General features: G+C 36.9%; 1 protein-coding gene across 1 annotated transcript in view; it reads left to right on the top strand.

Annotated features, from left to right (window-relative positions):
• GAS2 (growth arrest specific 2) overlaps positions 1–19,186 on the top strand; it is a 124,091-nt gene that overhangs the window by 6,856 nt on the left and 98,049 nt on the right. Inside the window, exon 2 of the mRNA XM_063289561.1 lies at positions 12,007–12,173. Within this exon, the coding sequence (XP_063145631.1) occupies positions 12,032–12,173 (142 nt within the window). The 5' untranslated portion in view covers positions 12,007–12,031. The remainder of the gene's footprint in view (positions 1–12,006; positions 12,174–19,186) is intronic.

Here is a 19,186-nt window from a genome sequence, read left to right as displayed (position 1 = left end):
AGGGACCTCATGTGATTGTTACTTCTGACTTCCTGATGGCTTCCCCATTGACTTTGCTTGTGGGAAGCTAGAAGGGAAAGTCGCAAATCACAATCATGTGATTGTGGGACACCGTGATGGTCAGAAATCCAGGCTGGTTGCCGAACACCCAAGTTGTGATAATGTGATCATGGGGGTGCTGCGCTGGCTGAAACTTCAAGGACCAGTCATACCACTCATTCAGCGCTGTTGCAAGTTTGAACAATTGCTGAATGAATGGTCATTAAATGAGGACCACCTGTAGATCTCTATAGCCTCTTTTATCCCATGATGCTTTTCTGCCCAGACTTGTTATTCGCAGCCCAGTTGCCCAAGTGACAGTGGAATTCCAGAGGGATGACCATAGCAAGATTTCCTGAGCCCTTTTCCTCATGTTCAAACTACTTTAAGTAGAGAAGTAAATTAATTGCTGATGCAAGCAGAAAAGAAAAGAAAAATCTCTCCCCACTTCACTTTTCCTGTCCATGTTTTAACAGAGAACCGAATGTATACCTGCAATTACAGGAATGTAGCAATGTTTTTCAAGATTACAGTTTTGGCCTGGGTGCATAATATGTAAGTTGCACATTAAAAAGAGAAGATGCATAACTTGTTTTTAAAACTTGTAATATGTATAATTTGCTTGTAAAAATGAAGGATTTGTTTGCTGCTTTCTGGATATAGGCAACATTATTCACGTCTGCTTCAAGAATTAACAGAATCCCAGTAAGGGGAGGAAGATCTTGCTCTTCTCTAAGCAGTTCCCTTGGCAGGTTTCAGTGTTATCTGCAAAAAAATGTTTATTTTTTCTTCATTCCTGTTTGAGTATAATCAACATGAGCAAAACCAGGAGGGAGACAAAGAGCCAGAAGACTTTTGTTCTTTTAAAATACTTTCTTTGAGGTTTATGTGCAAGTGTGTGTGTGTGTGTTTGCACACTAACCAGAAATAGTAGGGATGGCAGAAACTTGAATTAGACTCTGTTGAACTCAACTTTGGCTTCTCAGCTCTTGCAACCTATTTCTGTCCAAAATGGCTGCCCTCCAGCACCATTATCTTCCATCCATGAAAACCAAACATTTTCTGCAGCTGCAGCTAGTCATCTTTCTATTAACTACCTTTGTTGCTGTTTGGGAGCTTTTAATTATTTGATGAAAGCTGCCCCTGCTTGCTTTATATATTCCCATTTCTATCAAGGTATAACTACAATAGCCAGGAGAGCATCTATGTGATGAAGGGTACAGTATCTATGGAGAAATAGTTACTAAATCAATGCATTTATTATTCAGCTTAGAATATTGGAGAAGCAGTGCCTTTAAAACTAATTCACATTCTCCTCAATCCCTACCCCTTGCTAAGCATTGCAAAACTGCTCCATGGGGCTGTGGGATCCTTTGCAGCAGATCAGGATTTAAAATGGAAATTACTCTTATCCAAATAGTCTGTTCATGTAATAGATTCAACTGAAATTCAGGAAACAAGGCTTGCCCAAGAGGCTCAGTTAGGACAGTAGGCAGACACAGTAGTATCATCTGATTGCTTCATTGTCAAGCAGCAAGCACAGGCATGACCTTTCCAAGTCAAAAGAAAAGTGAATTTCAGGAACAGTCTTGTTAAAGGCAGTGAGCTTATCCATTTGACTAGCTTAAAAGATATAGATTGAAGAGAATTTCAGCAAATACAACCTGTTGTATACAGTAATGACAAATTCAGTTAAGGAGTTTGGAATTCTGTGTAAAAGAAATAGTACTTTCTCAGATGTTGACTCCTTTCTTGCATATTCCAGATCAGGCTTTTTGTCCAACTATTGATTTCTCACATTGATAATGTCACCTAGTTGAGCAGTGAAATGTCTGCTAGCAAACAACCAAGCTCAGACAGCATCAAGGACTCTACCATTGATTTCTCTACTTGACAGTAAAGGTAAAGGTAAAGGTTTCCCTTGACGTAAAGTCCAGTCGTGTCCGACTCTAGGGGGCGGTGCTCATCTCCGTTTCAAAGCCTTGGAGCCGGCGTTGTCCATAGGACACTTCCGGGTCATGTGGCCAGCATGACTCACGGAATGCCGTTACCTTCCCGCCGAAGCGGTACCAATTAATCTACTCACATTTGCATGTTTTCGAACTGCTTGGTGTGCAGGAGCTGGGACGAGCAACGGGAGCTCACCCCGCCGCGCGGTTTCGAACCGCCGACCTTCCGATCGACAGCTCAGCGGTTTAACCCGCAGCGCCACCGCGTCCCTCTACTTGACAGTAGCTGTTATATTTTCTTAGTGGTCTTTACCTAACCTCTCCTTAAACAATTAAGGAAGTCAAAGTTTGATTCTGGAATGCGTGTGTTCTATTACTGCCCAATCATATTACTGGTAAAATGCTTCTTCAACCCACTCAGAATTGTCTTACCAAGCAATAGGACACCGTTAGATGCAGAGTATTTCTATATACGTTCTATTGTTATTTTGATATGGATACAGAAATCAGTTATCCTATACTGAATTCACTCGTGTATTGTTGGGATGGGGAGAAATATATTGAGTTTTCATTTTAATGTGAACTTAATCTGTAGTGTGTTTCAGATTTTAGTGTGGACAAAAATATGGTCATCTTTTCATATTTGCATTTAGAATTACTTTTCCCTTAAATTTACATTTAAAACTACAATTAAAATGTGTATGTTAAGGAAAGAATTATACAAGCAGATGGAAAGATCTTGGGGCAATTTAAACACTAATAAGATTTATAAGCTTTGATTGAATATTGTCCATTTCATCAGATGCATAGAAAGTAAAATACAGAATGTGCGAATGTTCAAAATTACTGATAGATAGGGGTCATCACAACTAATTTCTTAGCTATAATACAGGCATTCGTGTAGTGAGAAGCTGATTATCACATATTTGTAGCACTTGGTCTCCAATATATGCATATTAATTAAAATAACATGCTATCGTTTTGTGTGTGTTTTTTTAAAGTTTTTGTATTGTTCCTTGTTTTTAAATGGTTTAACAATTCGTAAACTGCCCAGAGTTTCTGGGAGTTGGGCAGGGTATAAATTTAATATATTTCTAATATATCTTCTTCTTTCTCTTCCTCTTCTCCTTCCAGAAAGACCAGGTTAGGGACAGATTGTCATGGAGAAAATCTATCTATCTGGTTGCAAAGAGTCAACAATGACTTGATGGCCCATCTTCAATCATTTAGTTACATTAGGCAAGAAAATACTTCTTGCAAACTGCATACCATTAGAAAATTACACAAAAAATGCATACATTAATTTTTCACCAGAAAGTTACGTAGAACATTTTACAAGCTGATACCAAAATGGGATGAAAGCAAATTACTATTGCAGAACTCAGGAACTGAGCAAATGAAATTGGTTTCTAGGATGAAAAGTTGCTGAAACTGATGTCAGGTAGTGGCTAAGCTAGAATATACCTGGATAAAATTTTCCCCTGAGCTGTGTAGGGTATACTGTAGAAAGTTTTAGGTTAGCGACCTCAATTTCATTTCTTCTCATGGATCTGTAACACTCTGGATGTTGCTGAACTATCAGCTCAGATCAGAATGGTCAGTCATGATGGTTTCTAAGAGGAGAGGTCTGGCAACATCTGGATGGCCACAGATTCCCCACCTCTTGCTTTGCCTGAAATGTCTGAATATTTGAAAAGTCGAGAATGCTATCTAAAGGATGCTGCTGATGAGTAGTATTTGTCTGAGATCAAATTAGTTGATGACAAGATACAGTTTCTTGTGCTTTTGCTTGCTTTAGTTTGAGCTTTGTTATTAATTTTGTAAGCGGTACTTTTGATAACCAAAGAACAACAAAAGCTTGAGCAACAGGCATTTTATTTAGCCTTTGTGGTGATCAACAGGACTATTTTTGTGGGCCTGTTTAGACATATGCTCGATTTATTTCAGCAGGATTTAATTCCATGTGGATAGGCTTAGCAGTGCATCATATCTGATGCTCTCCAAAAGTGTCAGGATTACAACATACCCTTAACTACTGCTTACATATGGTGAATTGGTTAGGTAATCTGCAAGACTTTAGCTACTATAACCCCCTCCCCATTTAAACAAGCCAGTGTCTTCCACATAAACCAGTGTTTACCATACGGTTACGACTTTAATCCATAACTGAGTATTTTTGCTAATTAGTGCCAACAGTGGGGTAATCTGTTGATTTATAGCACATTGTCACCTAATCTCCCCTGGGATTTCTGACAAACATCAGCAGACAGTTTAAATTGCAGGACTGGCAAACTTGGAGGCTGAGCTGCAATACACTGAAAACTCAATGCACTTCTGTCCGTAACATAAAAACTTCACTGTCTGGTAGGAGTGAATGGGGAGAAATGTAACCTTCCAACTTGTTGAAACTCTTATACACCATTAGGTGTACTGTAAACTATCTGTGCTGAAATCTTTTGCATAGACAATCAGGCTAAGAATTAGAGACACTTTGTTACAATTAGAAAGATATTCTTTTAAAAAGCTGGTAAGAAAACACTATATAAATAGGAGAGGCAGATTTACAGAGTGTAAATAGCATTCTGTTCCCGATGAAACTCCCTGCTGAAGTAAATGTGGAAAGAAGGTTTATTACTGAAGTAAAGAAGTGAGTATTTCACGCATGTGTTTTTCACTGATAATGTCTGTTGGTAGTATATCATATAACACAATGTCTTTAGGAACCCAGTGATTCATCATAAATACTTTATTTTGTAGTATTCATATTAAAATCTGAACTTCATTATCATCAAGTCTGAACATGCAGTTTTCAGTGTATCTGATCAGGTTCACAAGGGGTTCCACTGATCAAATGAAGCCAAATGTTTTTGTGGACACAGTATTAAATGCGGAGCAGCAAAATTGTGAGTTTATAGCCCTGATAAAGTGTGAAGTAGATTGAGTGACTGTGAAGTAGATTGAATGACTGTGAATTTTGCCATCTTTGGGCTACCTAATCCGATCCTGTAGAGTTAATTGTGAGAAAAAGGGTGGACAAACTCTTTGTTACTGGATTTGTGAACATTACTAATTAATATTTGCATCAAGCAATAGATCTAAATAACGTGGGTTAATTAAAAATGAGAAGGCAGAAAACTTATGTTTCTACCTTGTGCTCTTTTGAGAAATGTGATAGTATACTTGGACTCATGACCTTTAGCATGCTTAAGAAAATACGTTTTTAATTTTGCCCAAAGGAATACAAAATTACTTAGGGTACACAGGTACATGCTCAAATTAAATTGGTAAGAAAATTGTCAAGAAGTAAAGACTGAGTTTTATTTAAATGTAAACCAAACATCTAATTAATTTAGCAAAAACAAACAGCAAATCTACAAGTAAGAATATTTGAATACATTCAGATATGGTTTGACATGGTGTCTTCTCATCTTTTTTTTTTTTAATTTTGAAATAATGATATTAACAAATCACATACCATTGTCTGGACATTTAATACTGATTTGTCTTGCAAACTTCAACATTAGCCTTGTAAACTCTATTTTTGCCTGTATAGTAACCTTAACTAAAGTTGCATTCTATGTTCACTTTCCTGGAAGTAAATTTCCTTGAGTAAATGAGCATGTGCAAAGACTTTCCCCCTAAAATTCTAAATTAGATAAGGTTAAAAACTGTTCATTAAAGAGTTGAATGTTTTCATTTCAAGCCTTCACTTAACCATGAAGGTAATTGGCTAATCTTGGGGAAATTTCATTCAGTTAGCTGAATCTATTTTATCATGCCTTGATAATTTGAGCACGTTGATGGAAAAGTGGTATACAAGTAAAATAAAAATATGTTTAACCATAACCATAATATACCTGATAGAAAAGTAGAGAACCTTTGGGAGCTTTGAGTAGCTACACTACTTCATCAAAGCAGATGCTACCATATTAAATTCAGTGTTTTCAAGAAATGTACCAGGCTGATTGCAAAGTGCTGATAATGTTCTGACATTTTTATAAGCTGTGATTTTGCTATGGATTGAGGCTGACCATATTACATTCAACTAGTCTTGTTTCAATTAGCCCAGTTTCAGTTTTGAAAATGTATGTATTAGGTGTCAGCAGCAGGGAGCAAGCATTTCTGGAGACAACGATGTTTATTTTATTTTAAATATTTCTATTCCAGTTTTCTGTCACAAGGCACCCAGTCTTCTTTCATACAGGGAGAGCAAGAGAGAGAGAGAGAGAGAGAACAGGAAATATGTTTGTTGTAAATTAAATTAAATTAAATTAAATTAAATGTGTATTCATTTTGGTTGTGTTTTACCCAGTCCAGAACTTGAAATCTCTGAGAACTTGTAATAAGTTTGCAATTCAGTACACACTAATCTGACAGTATGTCCTGCATCAGGGCAAATATGCATAGAATGTGAGGATATAATTACCATTGTAAAAATAGGAAGTTTTTTTTTAAATTTTACCACATGTCCATAGAATACTAAAATTGCCGTTTGATTCAAACATTCATCATCTATGCTTTGTCCCTCTTTTTTTGTTTTTAATTGGTTGGCTTGGCTATTGAATCTTTTCAGTGAGTCCTCAGTAAGAGTTGCCAATAAATTAATTATGCATACTTTAATCAGTAAGTGTTCTACTCTGATCCCACTTAGATCCTGGGCATGGTTGTTTTGAATGGGACTTATTTTTCAGTATACATGGAGATTGTTAGACTGCACTTGTCGCTGTAGTGGTTCCAGTGGTGAGGCTGGTGCATTATTTGAAATGAGAGATTCCAAATTGTCTTTTCAAATATATATTAATTTCTGTTTTACACCTCTAAATATACAAACAAAGCAACCATAACAAAGACTTTCAAGTCTTCTGACAAAATGGATAGGACAGAACAACATGATTGTTGTTGCTGCTATTCATATTTTCAAGCTTCTTCCAGGCCACAAGCAATCTTGTATGGCTGGCTGAGTGGTAGTTTGGATCTTACTGTTCCCCAAGCCATGCTGATGCTTACAAAGAAACATGGAAAAAATAAGTGGTGTCAAACCTTCCTTATCCTTTCAGAGAAACTGCAGGCTCATGATGGATGCCTGCCTGCTTGGAGTCAGGATATGGTACCTTGTAATCCTGATGCAAGCTGACAGATCAGCCTGTCTTTTGGACCTTGCCCATTGACTGGGAAGCATCCACAGTCCTGACTTAGGTGGCTCCTTTAACTCATAATGACGTGTGGTCTTCCTCTGTGCTATACTAAAACCCACTTAGGGCTCAAAAGTGAGGCTACCTTTCCCATCCCTGATGGGGACACCAACATTAATCAACCTTGACACCAAGTTTAGAATGAAGATGTATGAAATACTGCAAACATAAAATATTACCTTAAGGGACAAAAATGAAGTAGATGAAAATTTACAAAACTATTATAGTTGTAGAAATATTATTTCTTTGTCCCCTTCCCCTGCCATAAATGTAATTATGCTACTTCCATGATGCCCTTGCTGTTTTTTTTTATAAGAATTTTATTAAGTTTCAAGCAAAGATAAAAGCTACAGAAAAACAAAAAACTACAAAGGAATAAAGAAAAAAAACCCTAAAAAAGTGTAGAAACGCTAGAGAAAATTTTTCAAAATTACAAAAAGAGGTTACTTCTGACTTTCAACAGCAATGATATACAACAATTTTCCATAAGCAATCCCTTACTCTATATCAGACCAAAATCACATTATTTCTATAAACCATTCCATTAGCACATTATAAAAATCACTAAATAGAGTTGCTCCCTCCCCTTATATTAAAAGAAAAAAAAACCATAAATCTCCTAATCAACTTCACCCCCCACAAAGATAACATTTATTTAATTATTTCCTTCCTACTACTATTCTATACATTCTTATCTACTATAATAAAGATCAAACTAAAAAAAAACATACAAATTTTCTGCCATTGTACTTAATAATACAATTTTAATAATCTTAATCATATTAAACCCCAAACCAGACATTTACTATTTTTTATTTTACCTTAACATCCAAATCATTAAATGAAATCAGCCAAACCCTAAAAGCAATCCAGATATTCTTAAACCCTTATCCCACATCAAAATAAACCAGAGCATTTCCATGTCCCCACAATGTGCACAGAGCTTTTTTCTTAAAAAAATAACTGCCCCCCTCAAAAACTCCAAGTTCTCTTCAGGAGACCTCCCATACATAACTGCCCCTTCTTTTCCATGGCGTTCCATCAGAAGATCTATTGCACTTATGGCTTGGAACTCACTCTCTCCCTTTAATTTCTTCAACTCGACTATCTGATCTTCATCCTGCATTTCAACAGAAGTCCCGATCTCACTCTTAGAGGAGACATTTCTGTTGCTGTTAAATTTCTCAGTTTCATCCATGACATCCCCAACCAGATGACACATTTTAGACCTCATATTTTCCACAATGTCCTGAATGCCTTGCATAAAAACTTGTAGGAATCAGAAAGAATCTGTTTAAAATCTTGTTGGTAGTCAGAGAAAGTCTGTTTAAAATCCTCCATTTCTCCAGCAGTAGATTATGGTACCCCATAGGAGCTTAACCAGCAAAAGCTGAAGATATGAAAGAATTCCAAAATGTGTTTACACAAGTGAAAGTGAGATATGCAGACAGTTCCTGAGGGAAAGTCAAAGCAGAAAGCTGAAAGTTCAAAACAGCTGATTCAATGTGTAGGAAAATGCTAGTATCTTCAAATTTAGTACAAAAATAATAACAGGGAGACAATTATTTACTCTCAGTCTTCCTTAATATTTGGATGGAAAACAAAGTCCAAAACTTAAACAGAACTTAAAAAGAAAATGATCCCCAAAATAACAATAAGCACCAAGAGAGCCTGCTTCTCCTTGCTGTAGAAAGCCTCTCTTAGGGTACCCGTACTTAAAAGAAATATAAATTGGGTGATTTAGAAATGGGGTGGCCAGTCTTAGTGTCCCTTTAAGGTTACAGTGTGGCTTGAAAATGGTGACATCCCAGCCTCCTGGCTAGCTCTTACCAGTCAAGTGTGAACGCTGTTTGCAATCTTCTGGCTGCAAGCAGCTGTCCAGAGGACAGATGGGGTGATTCCAGGTGTTTTCCTTTTTCTGGAAAAACATTCCTTGGCTTCAGGAAAAACCTGTCGGAGCCCAAAAAAACTGCCGCGTTGTCAGTTCTGCCCTCTGAGCCCGCAGGCACAGCTGTTCAGTCTGCCATGTGCCCACCAGAAGTTGATTACCTTGCTGTTTTGAAATGTCTTTTCAGATGTTCTGAGAACCTCTATCACTTATCCATTTAATCTTTCTCTTTCAAAGAAAGCTGATTTTGATGAGATAAATACCCACTATTGAACTGAATAATACATTATTTTCATCAAATTCTACATATCTTGTTATTCTGGAATTTTTTGGAGAGAGATTTGGGCTCCAAATGGCAGAGTGGCACTAAGAAAATGGCATCATGGATTTAACAATTAAAGTTCCAGTGGCTGTTACTTTATTTTGCTCAGGTGTACAGGTTGATCAACGGAGATATTTGTCCTTCTTTGTGTGCCACCCCTTTCCAACTCTGACTTGCTGTTGCTAGCCTTTTTTTTCCCTCCTTCCATTCATGGTTCTGTGTTCCATTAAAATACTTTTTCATTCTGAAGCCAATGGACCAAAAATGTCAAAGTGAAACAAAAATATGCTTTTTTTGTTCCACTTGCTTTTCTTTTCTTTTCTTTTTCTCTTCCTAGTTTTATGGTATACTATTCATTCTTCCATATACATGGTATTCATCTGTAGATTAAATTAGGTAATCCAGTGTATGCATCTGAATGTGATGCATCTTTTAATGAGCTCCTATTTAGAAAATGATTTGAAAGGTGATATAGACACCTTACTATAATTTGGGCCTAATCAGCTAGTTTTGACACAACTGTATTTATGGCATTAGGTGGCTGCCAAATGCTTTGGATATCATCTTGGAGGGGAAAAAAAGAACAAATGTTAAATGGGTCAAATTAAATGTGAAAAATTAGTTTTGGTCTGTTTCAGGAGGCAGAGTCTCAAGGTTTGGAATACAAGAAATATGTCAGTAGTTCAAAGCTTTGCATCTGGTTGTCCTTAAATGGATTTAGAAGCTAAGCAGGGTTAAGCCTGGTTAATATTTGGGTAGAAAATGGGGGGAAAAACCCAATCCAAAAGAAGGGAGTGGCAAACTACTTATGTGCTGTGGGCAAGAATATCATCCAGTTGTATCTATATAATCATCAGGAGTTGAGCTTCACTTGAAGGCATCTTTAACTTCTCCAGTTTTCCTCATCTGAATTCTAAAACCAGAAGTGAGGAAGGGTGGACGACAGAGAGCTCCCCTTAACCATGCATTTCTTTTGTTCTAAAAATTGGGATCCATTCCCTGCTTTAAAGATTATAACCTAGGTTCAAACAAAAGGACTTGATCCCATTGAATCTAATTTGGCCATATGTTTAATAGATTATATTGTAGGTAGGAAGTGGGAGACTCAAGCTACAGAAGATGAAAAACATCCTCAGAATGTTTAGAACCTTATAAACTAATACTGTAATAACAATGGTGTGAATAGCCATTATAGGTTTTGCTAAAGAACTAGATCTCAAGAAATGAGCTAAAGAGCAAGTAGAGGTGACATTCACGGAGATAAAGAATGATCATTATTTCATTCTGCTCTAATTAGTAAATAAAAATCATAGGTAAACCATGGGACTCATTCTTCTTCTTTTAAAAATAGCAATAAGACGTTTTGAACAGATGTGAAATATTTCGTGAACTTTGGGGAATTATTTCCATTTATCATATTTTTCTGTAGAATGCCTTACCTCTTACAATAGAATATATGTAACTCAGGGTTGAACTGTAGAGTCCTTGGTGCTGAGCTTGGTTGTTTGCTTGCAGACATTTCATTACCTGACTAGGTAACAGCATCCATGCTAGTGAGTGCAGGGTTTGCTCCCTGTTTATATACAGTAGCCTGCCCTGCCAGTGTTGGTGGGGGTGTAGTAGGTAATGAAACGTCTGAAAGCAAACAACCAAACTCAGAGAGCACCATGGACTCTACCTTACATCTTAACCTGTCTGCCTTCTTTTATTTGTTGAATTTTTGCTTGCAGAGGCTTTTATGACACACACACACACACACACACATACTGATTAAGGGTGGAGAGACCCAAGCTCTAGTTTTGTAATTCTTTGCATTTACTTCCTTTTTCCCCTTAAGGTAACCTTTTATGTTTGCAATATTTCATACATTTTCCTTCTAAACTCAGTGTCAGGGTTGATTAATGTTGATGTCCCCATCAGGGATGGGAAAGGTAGCTTCGCTTTTGAGCCCTAAGTGGGTTTTAGTATAGCACAGAGGAAGACCACATGTCATTATGAATTAAAGGAGCCACCTAAGTCAGGACTGTGGATGCTTCCCAGTCAATGGGCAAGGTCCAAAAGACAGGCTGATCTGTCAGCTTGCATCAGGATTACAAGGTACCATATCCTGACTCCAAGCAGGCAGGCATCCATCATGAGCCTGCAGTTTTTCTGAAAGGATAAGGAAGATTTGACACCACTTATTTTTTCCATGTTTCTTTGTAAGCATAGAAGCTGGCTGGGTAGACTTCAGGTCACTCACTCACTCTCAGCCCTATACTGGGAAGTTAGGCATTTATCTATGACCCCACGTTGGACCAACATGGTACAGTATGGTCCATAACCTTCATTGAAGGTTCATCCTGTAATGGATTAATTTTGGCTGATAATAATATATATATATACACATACATGTATACACACACACATACAGACATACAGACTGTTTTGTGTCTTTGAATTATCAACACCCAGAGGCTGCATCTGAAAATAAACATGCCAATTTGCAAATGTCTTAATGTGCACTGTTCTTGTGAAAGAGATGTCTATCCATCATCTTCTACCCCAGCCTACTATTGAATCTGAACCCTTACCATCCTGAAGCAACTTATTATATGTGCTTTTTATCTTCTTCAGATTGGGTAACATCTGTGGCTAAAGAATGTGCACTGCCCTAAGCCCAAAGGCCCGAGGCCCTGGCCTCTCTGATATGCACCAGTACAGCCAGTGGCTGGCCAGCAGACACGAAGCTAATTTGTTACCAATGAAGGAAGATTTGGCGCTCTGGCTGACAAACCTGCTGGGTAAGATTATTTCTATATACTATAATTATTGTCAGGGATTTCTAAATTTGATCTTGGACCCTGACATGCAAGTGGAAAAACCTGCTCTGAATAAATAACTAAAGTTCTAGCATCTATCTTGTTTACCCTCTAGTTCTACAGGCTGTTTAAAATTCTAATTTCACCCGCTTCCTTATCTGGAAGGCCACAATGAAGTGAATGTGTTCTTTCCATATTAATTTAGTATATGTATGTTTGTGTGTATGTATGTGTATGCTTGTGCGTGTGTGTATGTGTGTGGAGAGAAGAAAGGCTATAGTAGTGTATTGAGAATATTGTTTATTAATCTGCTAACCAATATATTTATTACGTGTATTTATGCTGTGTTAAAATCTGCTTTACTGTTTCCTTTCCCTGGAAAAGTGTTGAAAATTTCTTTCAAATTTATCTTGGTCCACCTTCCACAGTGGGGTAAGGTGCGGAGGCAGAAGTGACAAAACATGCATTGCAGTATCGTGGTGCACACTGCACCTTAATCTACTTCTCTGCACTGTCATGATGCAAGTGTGAAAGGGTAGAGCTCTTATTGTGACATCACAGTGCATACTTTGGAAGCAGCATGGGTAACCATGGATATCGTGATACCTTTCCTTGGAATTTAATTGAAGCATGAGAGACTGCAGCCAACTGGAGAGAGGTTGGACAGTAAAATGCAAGGCAATTTGCACATACCCTTGGTTGTATAACTAAATAAGTGCATGGGACTCCTTTCCAGCCATGACATTTTTATATAAATGCTCTTTTCTTTGAAAGAAATTTCAAGAGCAAATTCTCTTTCATCAGATGGAATGGCATGAGAACTGATAGAAAAATATCACAGAAGAACTTTTCTACATGGAGCCAGTTGCATTTCAATGTCTGCCTTGGATATCCACATCCGTTGTTTTTTTCCTGTCATGTCTCAGCCTTGTCTCAGCCAGCATACTCTAATCTCTTTCACATATGTCCTCTACTACAAGACGTAATACAGCAAATATCATCCAGTGAAATATTCTTTATGGCTGCAGCACATTTTATTACTGTTTAGTGATGTTGTTGAATTAGTGCAAAGGGTTAAAAATATGATTTAAAAAAAGAACAGTTTCAAAAAAACAGTTTTTAAAAATAAGATTTTAGTAGAGATTGAAGAATATATCATCCTATGATTAGTTGGTTTTCTGGGCTGACAAGCTTTTTGACATGATTCATTGACAAATTTAGCTTCTTTTGGGAATAACTCACTATGTACTACTTGAACAATAATAATTATTTAAAAAGCATATGTTTGTATGTTGCCATTATCTTATATATAACAATTATTAAAGATAAATTGCATATATATAAAATATAATAGGAAGCACACAATTTATGCCGAGAAGAAAACTCACTAATTACAAAGCAAGACTGAAAGAGAAATGTAGCAGAAAAAATAAGATTATTTTTAAAAATGAGGGGAGAGGGAGAATAAAAAGAGGAACTGAAAAAGCTGAATAACTACAGATAGATTGGGTACTGATTAATAGGGATTATACCACAGACCAATTAAGGAAGTTGAGGAAGAATAAGGATAAAAATATGCAGATTGGGGAAGGATCATGAAAGAGTAAACCAGATTTAAACAAATCTCATTATCTTTTTCTCCAAGCAAACTTGCCTGAAAAAATTGATTTGAATATTGACATTAAAAAGCATATTTCTATGCAGGCTTTGTAGAAGTTGCAATAAATTGCCCACCTATTTGTATCAATATCAGAAAATCCATCTCTCCCTCCCCTAGTTTTGTCCATATATGAAGAAAAGCTCCAACAATGTTTCAGATTTGGTAAAACAGGCAACACAGTTAAATCCACCGAAACTCCAAAACACCTTCAAAGTTCTCTGAAGATTTCAAGAATACCCAATTTAATTCAGTGCTTTGAATTGATTCAGGGATTGCTTTGAATACTCAATTCAAAGAGAAACACTTTGAATTAATCACCCATGCAAAACTTTTGCAGAGTTGCTATAAAAATGAAGCTGGTCATTTTAAAAATTGAGTGGATTGGATCCAAAGGAAGGTAGTTGTGCCTACTGATAATGTGTCAGGTTGGTGTTGACTCTTACTGATCACATAGATGGATCTCTGGGATGAAGTTGTATTTATATTCCATTGAAATCAGTAGAGAAAGCCATGACCTTCCACACTGATTTTAGCAGGACTGAAGCTTTAAAGTGCTCAGCATGCTAATTATATTGACATTCTCCTGACTGGAATGTAACTTGAGTTGTAGAATTCTGCCATAATTATGCCCTGTGCTACTTTCTAGTGAACTTCTGCTGATTTAGCACCTATGAGGAACAAAGAACAAACCTGACTTTATCTCCTGTTCTTTCTGGCACTGAATCCTTCTTTTCTGGTCAAACAGCTTCATTTGCCTTCCATACATCTTCTCCCTTATTTAGATTAGATTAAGTTATAATTTCTGTATGGAAATACAAGTCCGAACATAGTGAAATCTTGACATTGGTCTTCATGCAGTCATTTTAAAACATTCTTTCTTACTATATTCCTTTTGCATCAATTTGTTTGATGATAAATTCTCTGTAGGTGAAAGATTCCCAGGAGTATGGAATATTTAACTCCAAATGGATTGCTGAACTATAACTTGGCCTTGACTTTATTTGGTTTAGAGATTCAGAATTCCATTGCATATCATTCAAGTCAAGATTCATCAGCACCCCAGTTCAATTCAAGCTGACTAAAAATTCCATTGAAAAAAGTTTTGCTTGTAGGCTATGACACAGAAACTTCAAAACACTTGAAGCCAGTTCACTTTTTGGCAAAATAGAATGAAAATAGCAAGGATGGTAGACTCTTCAGATAACTTTAATGCGTCCAAGTTTCAGTTGATATTTTCAAGGGCTTTACCAGTGAGGGGATAATCAAGAGCAAGTGGCTCTCAAGCCAGAATTGAGCCACCAGTTCAAGCCACAATGGACTGCACAGAATGTCCATTAATTTGTGGGAAGGGTGGGAAGAAAAAGCCATGCATTTGAGCTACTAAGGCTATAAGAAACAATAACATCCTCCTATTAGCAACGGACAAGCAACTGTTCATTTAATCTTATTATTGTAGTAACCATTCACTCATTGCCAGAAGATCTAAATCTGAGTCATGCAGAATTTAAAAGTAAGGGCAGCCTTGAGCCCATAGTTAGAATGCTGAGAGCTGAGCCAAATTCTCAGTTCTGTTGGTAGGATCTGCATAGAAGTGCAAGTGTCTGTTAGCATGAGAGAGAGAAGTTAGGATTTATGTCTGTCTGTGTTAAAGGAATTGAGAGCTGAGAAAGTGAATGAAGCCCAAAGTAACTGTTAGTCCGTCCACCCCAGAAGGGCTTTGATAGGCACAGAGTTTAATGTTATAAATGCCATTGGTTACTTCTTTGTGTCGGTGTCTCTCCACCGTCTGCCAAGGAAACAATGATCATAGATGTTGGAAGATGTAGTTCAGCCACATTTGGAGAGCCATACATTTTCATCCTCTGCATGTTACAAAGCATTTGAAGGCTCTTTCTCAGCTTGTGTGAAAAATCACTTGAGTTTCTTGAAACTGTCCTATAAAAACAGGCATTCCACTCTGTAATGTGCTTGGCACTTATCCCCTACTACATTGAACGGAAATTGTTGGTAATTGTGGAGCAATTGTCTTTCACTATGTTACACTTCTCTTCCTGTGCATTAATTTCATTGAAATAAAGTTAAGCAGGACAAGAGCCTCATCTTTCATCTTTTTAGAAGAGAGGTCTTCATGGCAGGCTTTCAACATAGGGTCTGCCAATAGGTCAAAGCATTGATACATCAAAAACTTTCTGCATATGTACATACCCATCAGGCTCTCCCTTTTTAGAATAAGCAAAAATATGCAAAATGCAGAAAAGGGAGACAAAATAAGGCACATCAATTAAGGCATGAGATAGGGAAAATAAGGAAGACTGTACAGATGGAATATTCACATGTTAAACAAAACACATTCCATAAGCAAACTACACCCATATTTTAGGATTCTCCAATTATATTCTCTACACTTGCAGCCTTACCATTTTTCAATATTCTCACAGGATTTATGAATTCCTTTTTTGTAATTTTTTTCTTGGAGACTAACAGAGAATTCATTTCAATTCCATGCTCTGACATACACAGTATCTCCAATTTGAGTACAAATCTTTAAAATACTTCAGCATTCCATTGTTTCAGCTTCATTCAAACACATTTGATCATTTTTATTTCTAATTCCATTCACCCTGCTGGAGATTCTTTGTTTACACTTAACCCACTGGCAAACAACTTTTAATTTGCATTGACAGTGGATTCTTTGTAACTGTCTTTTCTCTTTTATGCTCATATAATATTCTGTCATTCCATTTGTTGCAGCAGTCATTCTCTTATATTTATTTTTCCTCAACTACAGCTTAATTTACCAATCATCCTTTTCCTATTTCATTTTAGCATAACTCCATTTCTGTGACACTTTGCTGTTGTTTATTAACTCCAGTGTGGTTGCTAAAAGTTGACCTTGTCTTGATGGCACATCATCCATCCATCCATCCATCCATCCATCCATCCAGCTTCTCACTTCCTGCCGTTATTCTATTTTCACTCTCTCTACTTTCACTCCTTTCCTTTTCTTCTGGGTGTACTTTTTCCCAGATACTGTATCAAAAATTAGTTTGTCCCTAAATTCATAACTTTTCATCACACTTGTATCCTTCACTACTTCTCCCAGATTTTCATTGTAAACTAATCAATCATCCTTTTAGATTTATATTATTTTGCCATGTGTATATATGAAATAATTTATGCTTAAACCCACATACTCAATATGAAAGGATATTTTTCTAAGGAGATATTCACCAAGGCACCATTTTCATTCATGGGTCTTTAGTTTGCTTAATCATATTTTTTGTGCTCTTTACTCTTTTCATTCATTCATTCATTTTTTAATACTGCCCAATAGTCAATGCTCCTTGGGTGGCTTACAATGAAACAATCTAGTTCTCACCCATTCATTCATGTTACCTAACAAAATGTTTTTTCACCTGGATTACATTTAGTCAGAATGTTGAACAGTTTTTTCCCAAACCCATCCTGGTTCTTCCATTATCACTCTTCACTGAAGTATAACACAGTGGATCACACTCTTCACAGGGATATAATCTAAATTAACCAGTGGATTCCTACTTTTATATCTATCCAGAACAACCTAGATGACACTAATTCATGCTTTCTGACATACATTATGTTCATTTACACTTTCTCATTTATCTATATCTATATATCTATATATCTATCTATATCTATCAACTCCACTCCAGAAGAACAGACCACTATTTGTTTAAGTTATTTATTGGAGGGTTTGATGGATCTGGGGAATTTCTGGAGGGCATTTGGAGAATTTCGCAGCATTCTGGCAGGCAGTTCCATCAGCTGCCTAATTGGCCCGGACTCTGAAGAAGCAGCTTTTTTCCATGTATTGATCCCAAGGGTTTTCTCAGAAGATTCAGGAGATGAACTAACAGAAGTGAAGTCTGGAGCTTGGTAGGTGAGGAATAGAACTGAATATGACTCAGGACAGGTATGAGCTCAGGTTGAAGCCTATACCATGCTGTTACTTCTCTGGTATTGCATTGCTGGGCTGGTAACCTGGTTTAGGGAGGTGAGAACTGGAAGATACGCTGCCTGGCTGCTAGCAGTTTGCTGATAAACAAGATTTACTGAGATCTTGTCTCCTTGTGGGTGGAAACTATGATGCTGACTAGGCAACATCTTGCCATGTAAGTGAGATTTTTTTTTTTTTTTTTGGCCTGTGGACTCTGATGAAGTGATTAGGGTGCTTTCTAAGGATTTGTCCTTTAGTTTCTTAGTTTTATTTTTTAAGTATATTTTTAAAATATATTTCTGTCTGGTATATTTGAATAGAGTTTGGCAGTGTCCAACTTGAAACAAACGAACAGAAATAAAAACTTAAGTTTTGGAAGAGCTCATCTCCAAAGTATGTTTTTATTTAAACCATTTTATCCTGCCTTTAGGCCAAAAATAGTGAATTGAGAGACTTGTAAGACCTTTCACCCTGAAACTTACTGTTTAAAAGGCATAAACAGAAGGAAAGGGACTGGGTGACAAGGATGTTATTGATTATTGTTTTCCAGGAGGAAGGTAATGTAACTATTCAAGTTCTGACCATACTCAAACTGTATCTGTGTACCTTCTCAGCTGGCCTATTCTTTGCTCCCCTGTTTGTTTATTTTGTTTTTAATGTTTATTTTTCTTCTTGTGCTTCTGGTGTGGAGTTCTCACTTTGTCTGCTTCTTCTCTCTTTTCCCCAAGACAAGATGATTCCTAGGAAGTCCTTCAGGTGGCAATTATGTAAGGGAGAGGTCAATGCAGCGTGCTGGGTAATGGCAATTCATCTGTTTTATGAAGTATTTATTTATTTGTTTGTTTAAATTTGTATCGCCATCTACAAATAGGAGTGTACAGTATATATAGGAGGAGGGGGAAAATAATAATAATAATAATAATAGTGATAATGATAACAATAGCAACAAGATGATGCAGGGATACTCAGGCTGTAAACAGATTCTTCATGGCAGATGTTCATTCTCATGTGGAAAACCAATATATGCTACACTGGCCTTTTCCAAGCTGGATGCCTTCTTTATGTGTCGACTTCAGCTCCTAGAATTTACAGCATGTTGGCTATGAATATTGAGAGTTGAAGACCACACATCTGGCAGGTGCCCAGTTGAGGAAGATTGACCTACATGTACAGTGCTAAACAGGTGCTCCTTCAGTCCTTTTGTATGTGGGGGACGGCTGATGAGACCAGCATGTTTGCATAAAGAACTCTCTGATAAACTGAAAAACAAAAAAGAAAAGGGACATATAGCAAAAGCAAAATATTGGGAAATAGCCTGAATTTGTAAGGATAGAGTTAGGAAGAAGGCTCAGAATGAGC

This window comes from Candoia aspera, chromosome 1 (genome assembly GCF_035149785.1).
Source record: "Candoia aspera isolate rCanAsp1 chromosome 1, rCanAsp1.hap2, whole genome shotgun sequence".
In the NCBI taxonomy this organism is placed as follows: Eukaryota; Metazoa; Chordata; class Lepidosauria; order Squamata; family Boidae; genus Candoia; species Candoia aspera.
This window is presented reverse-complemented; position numbering and strand designations above follow the sequence as displayed.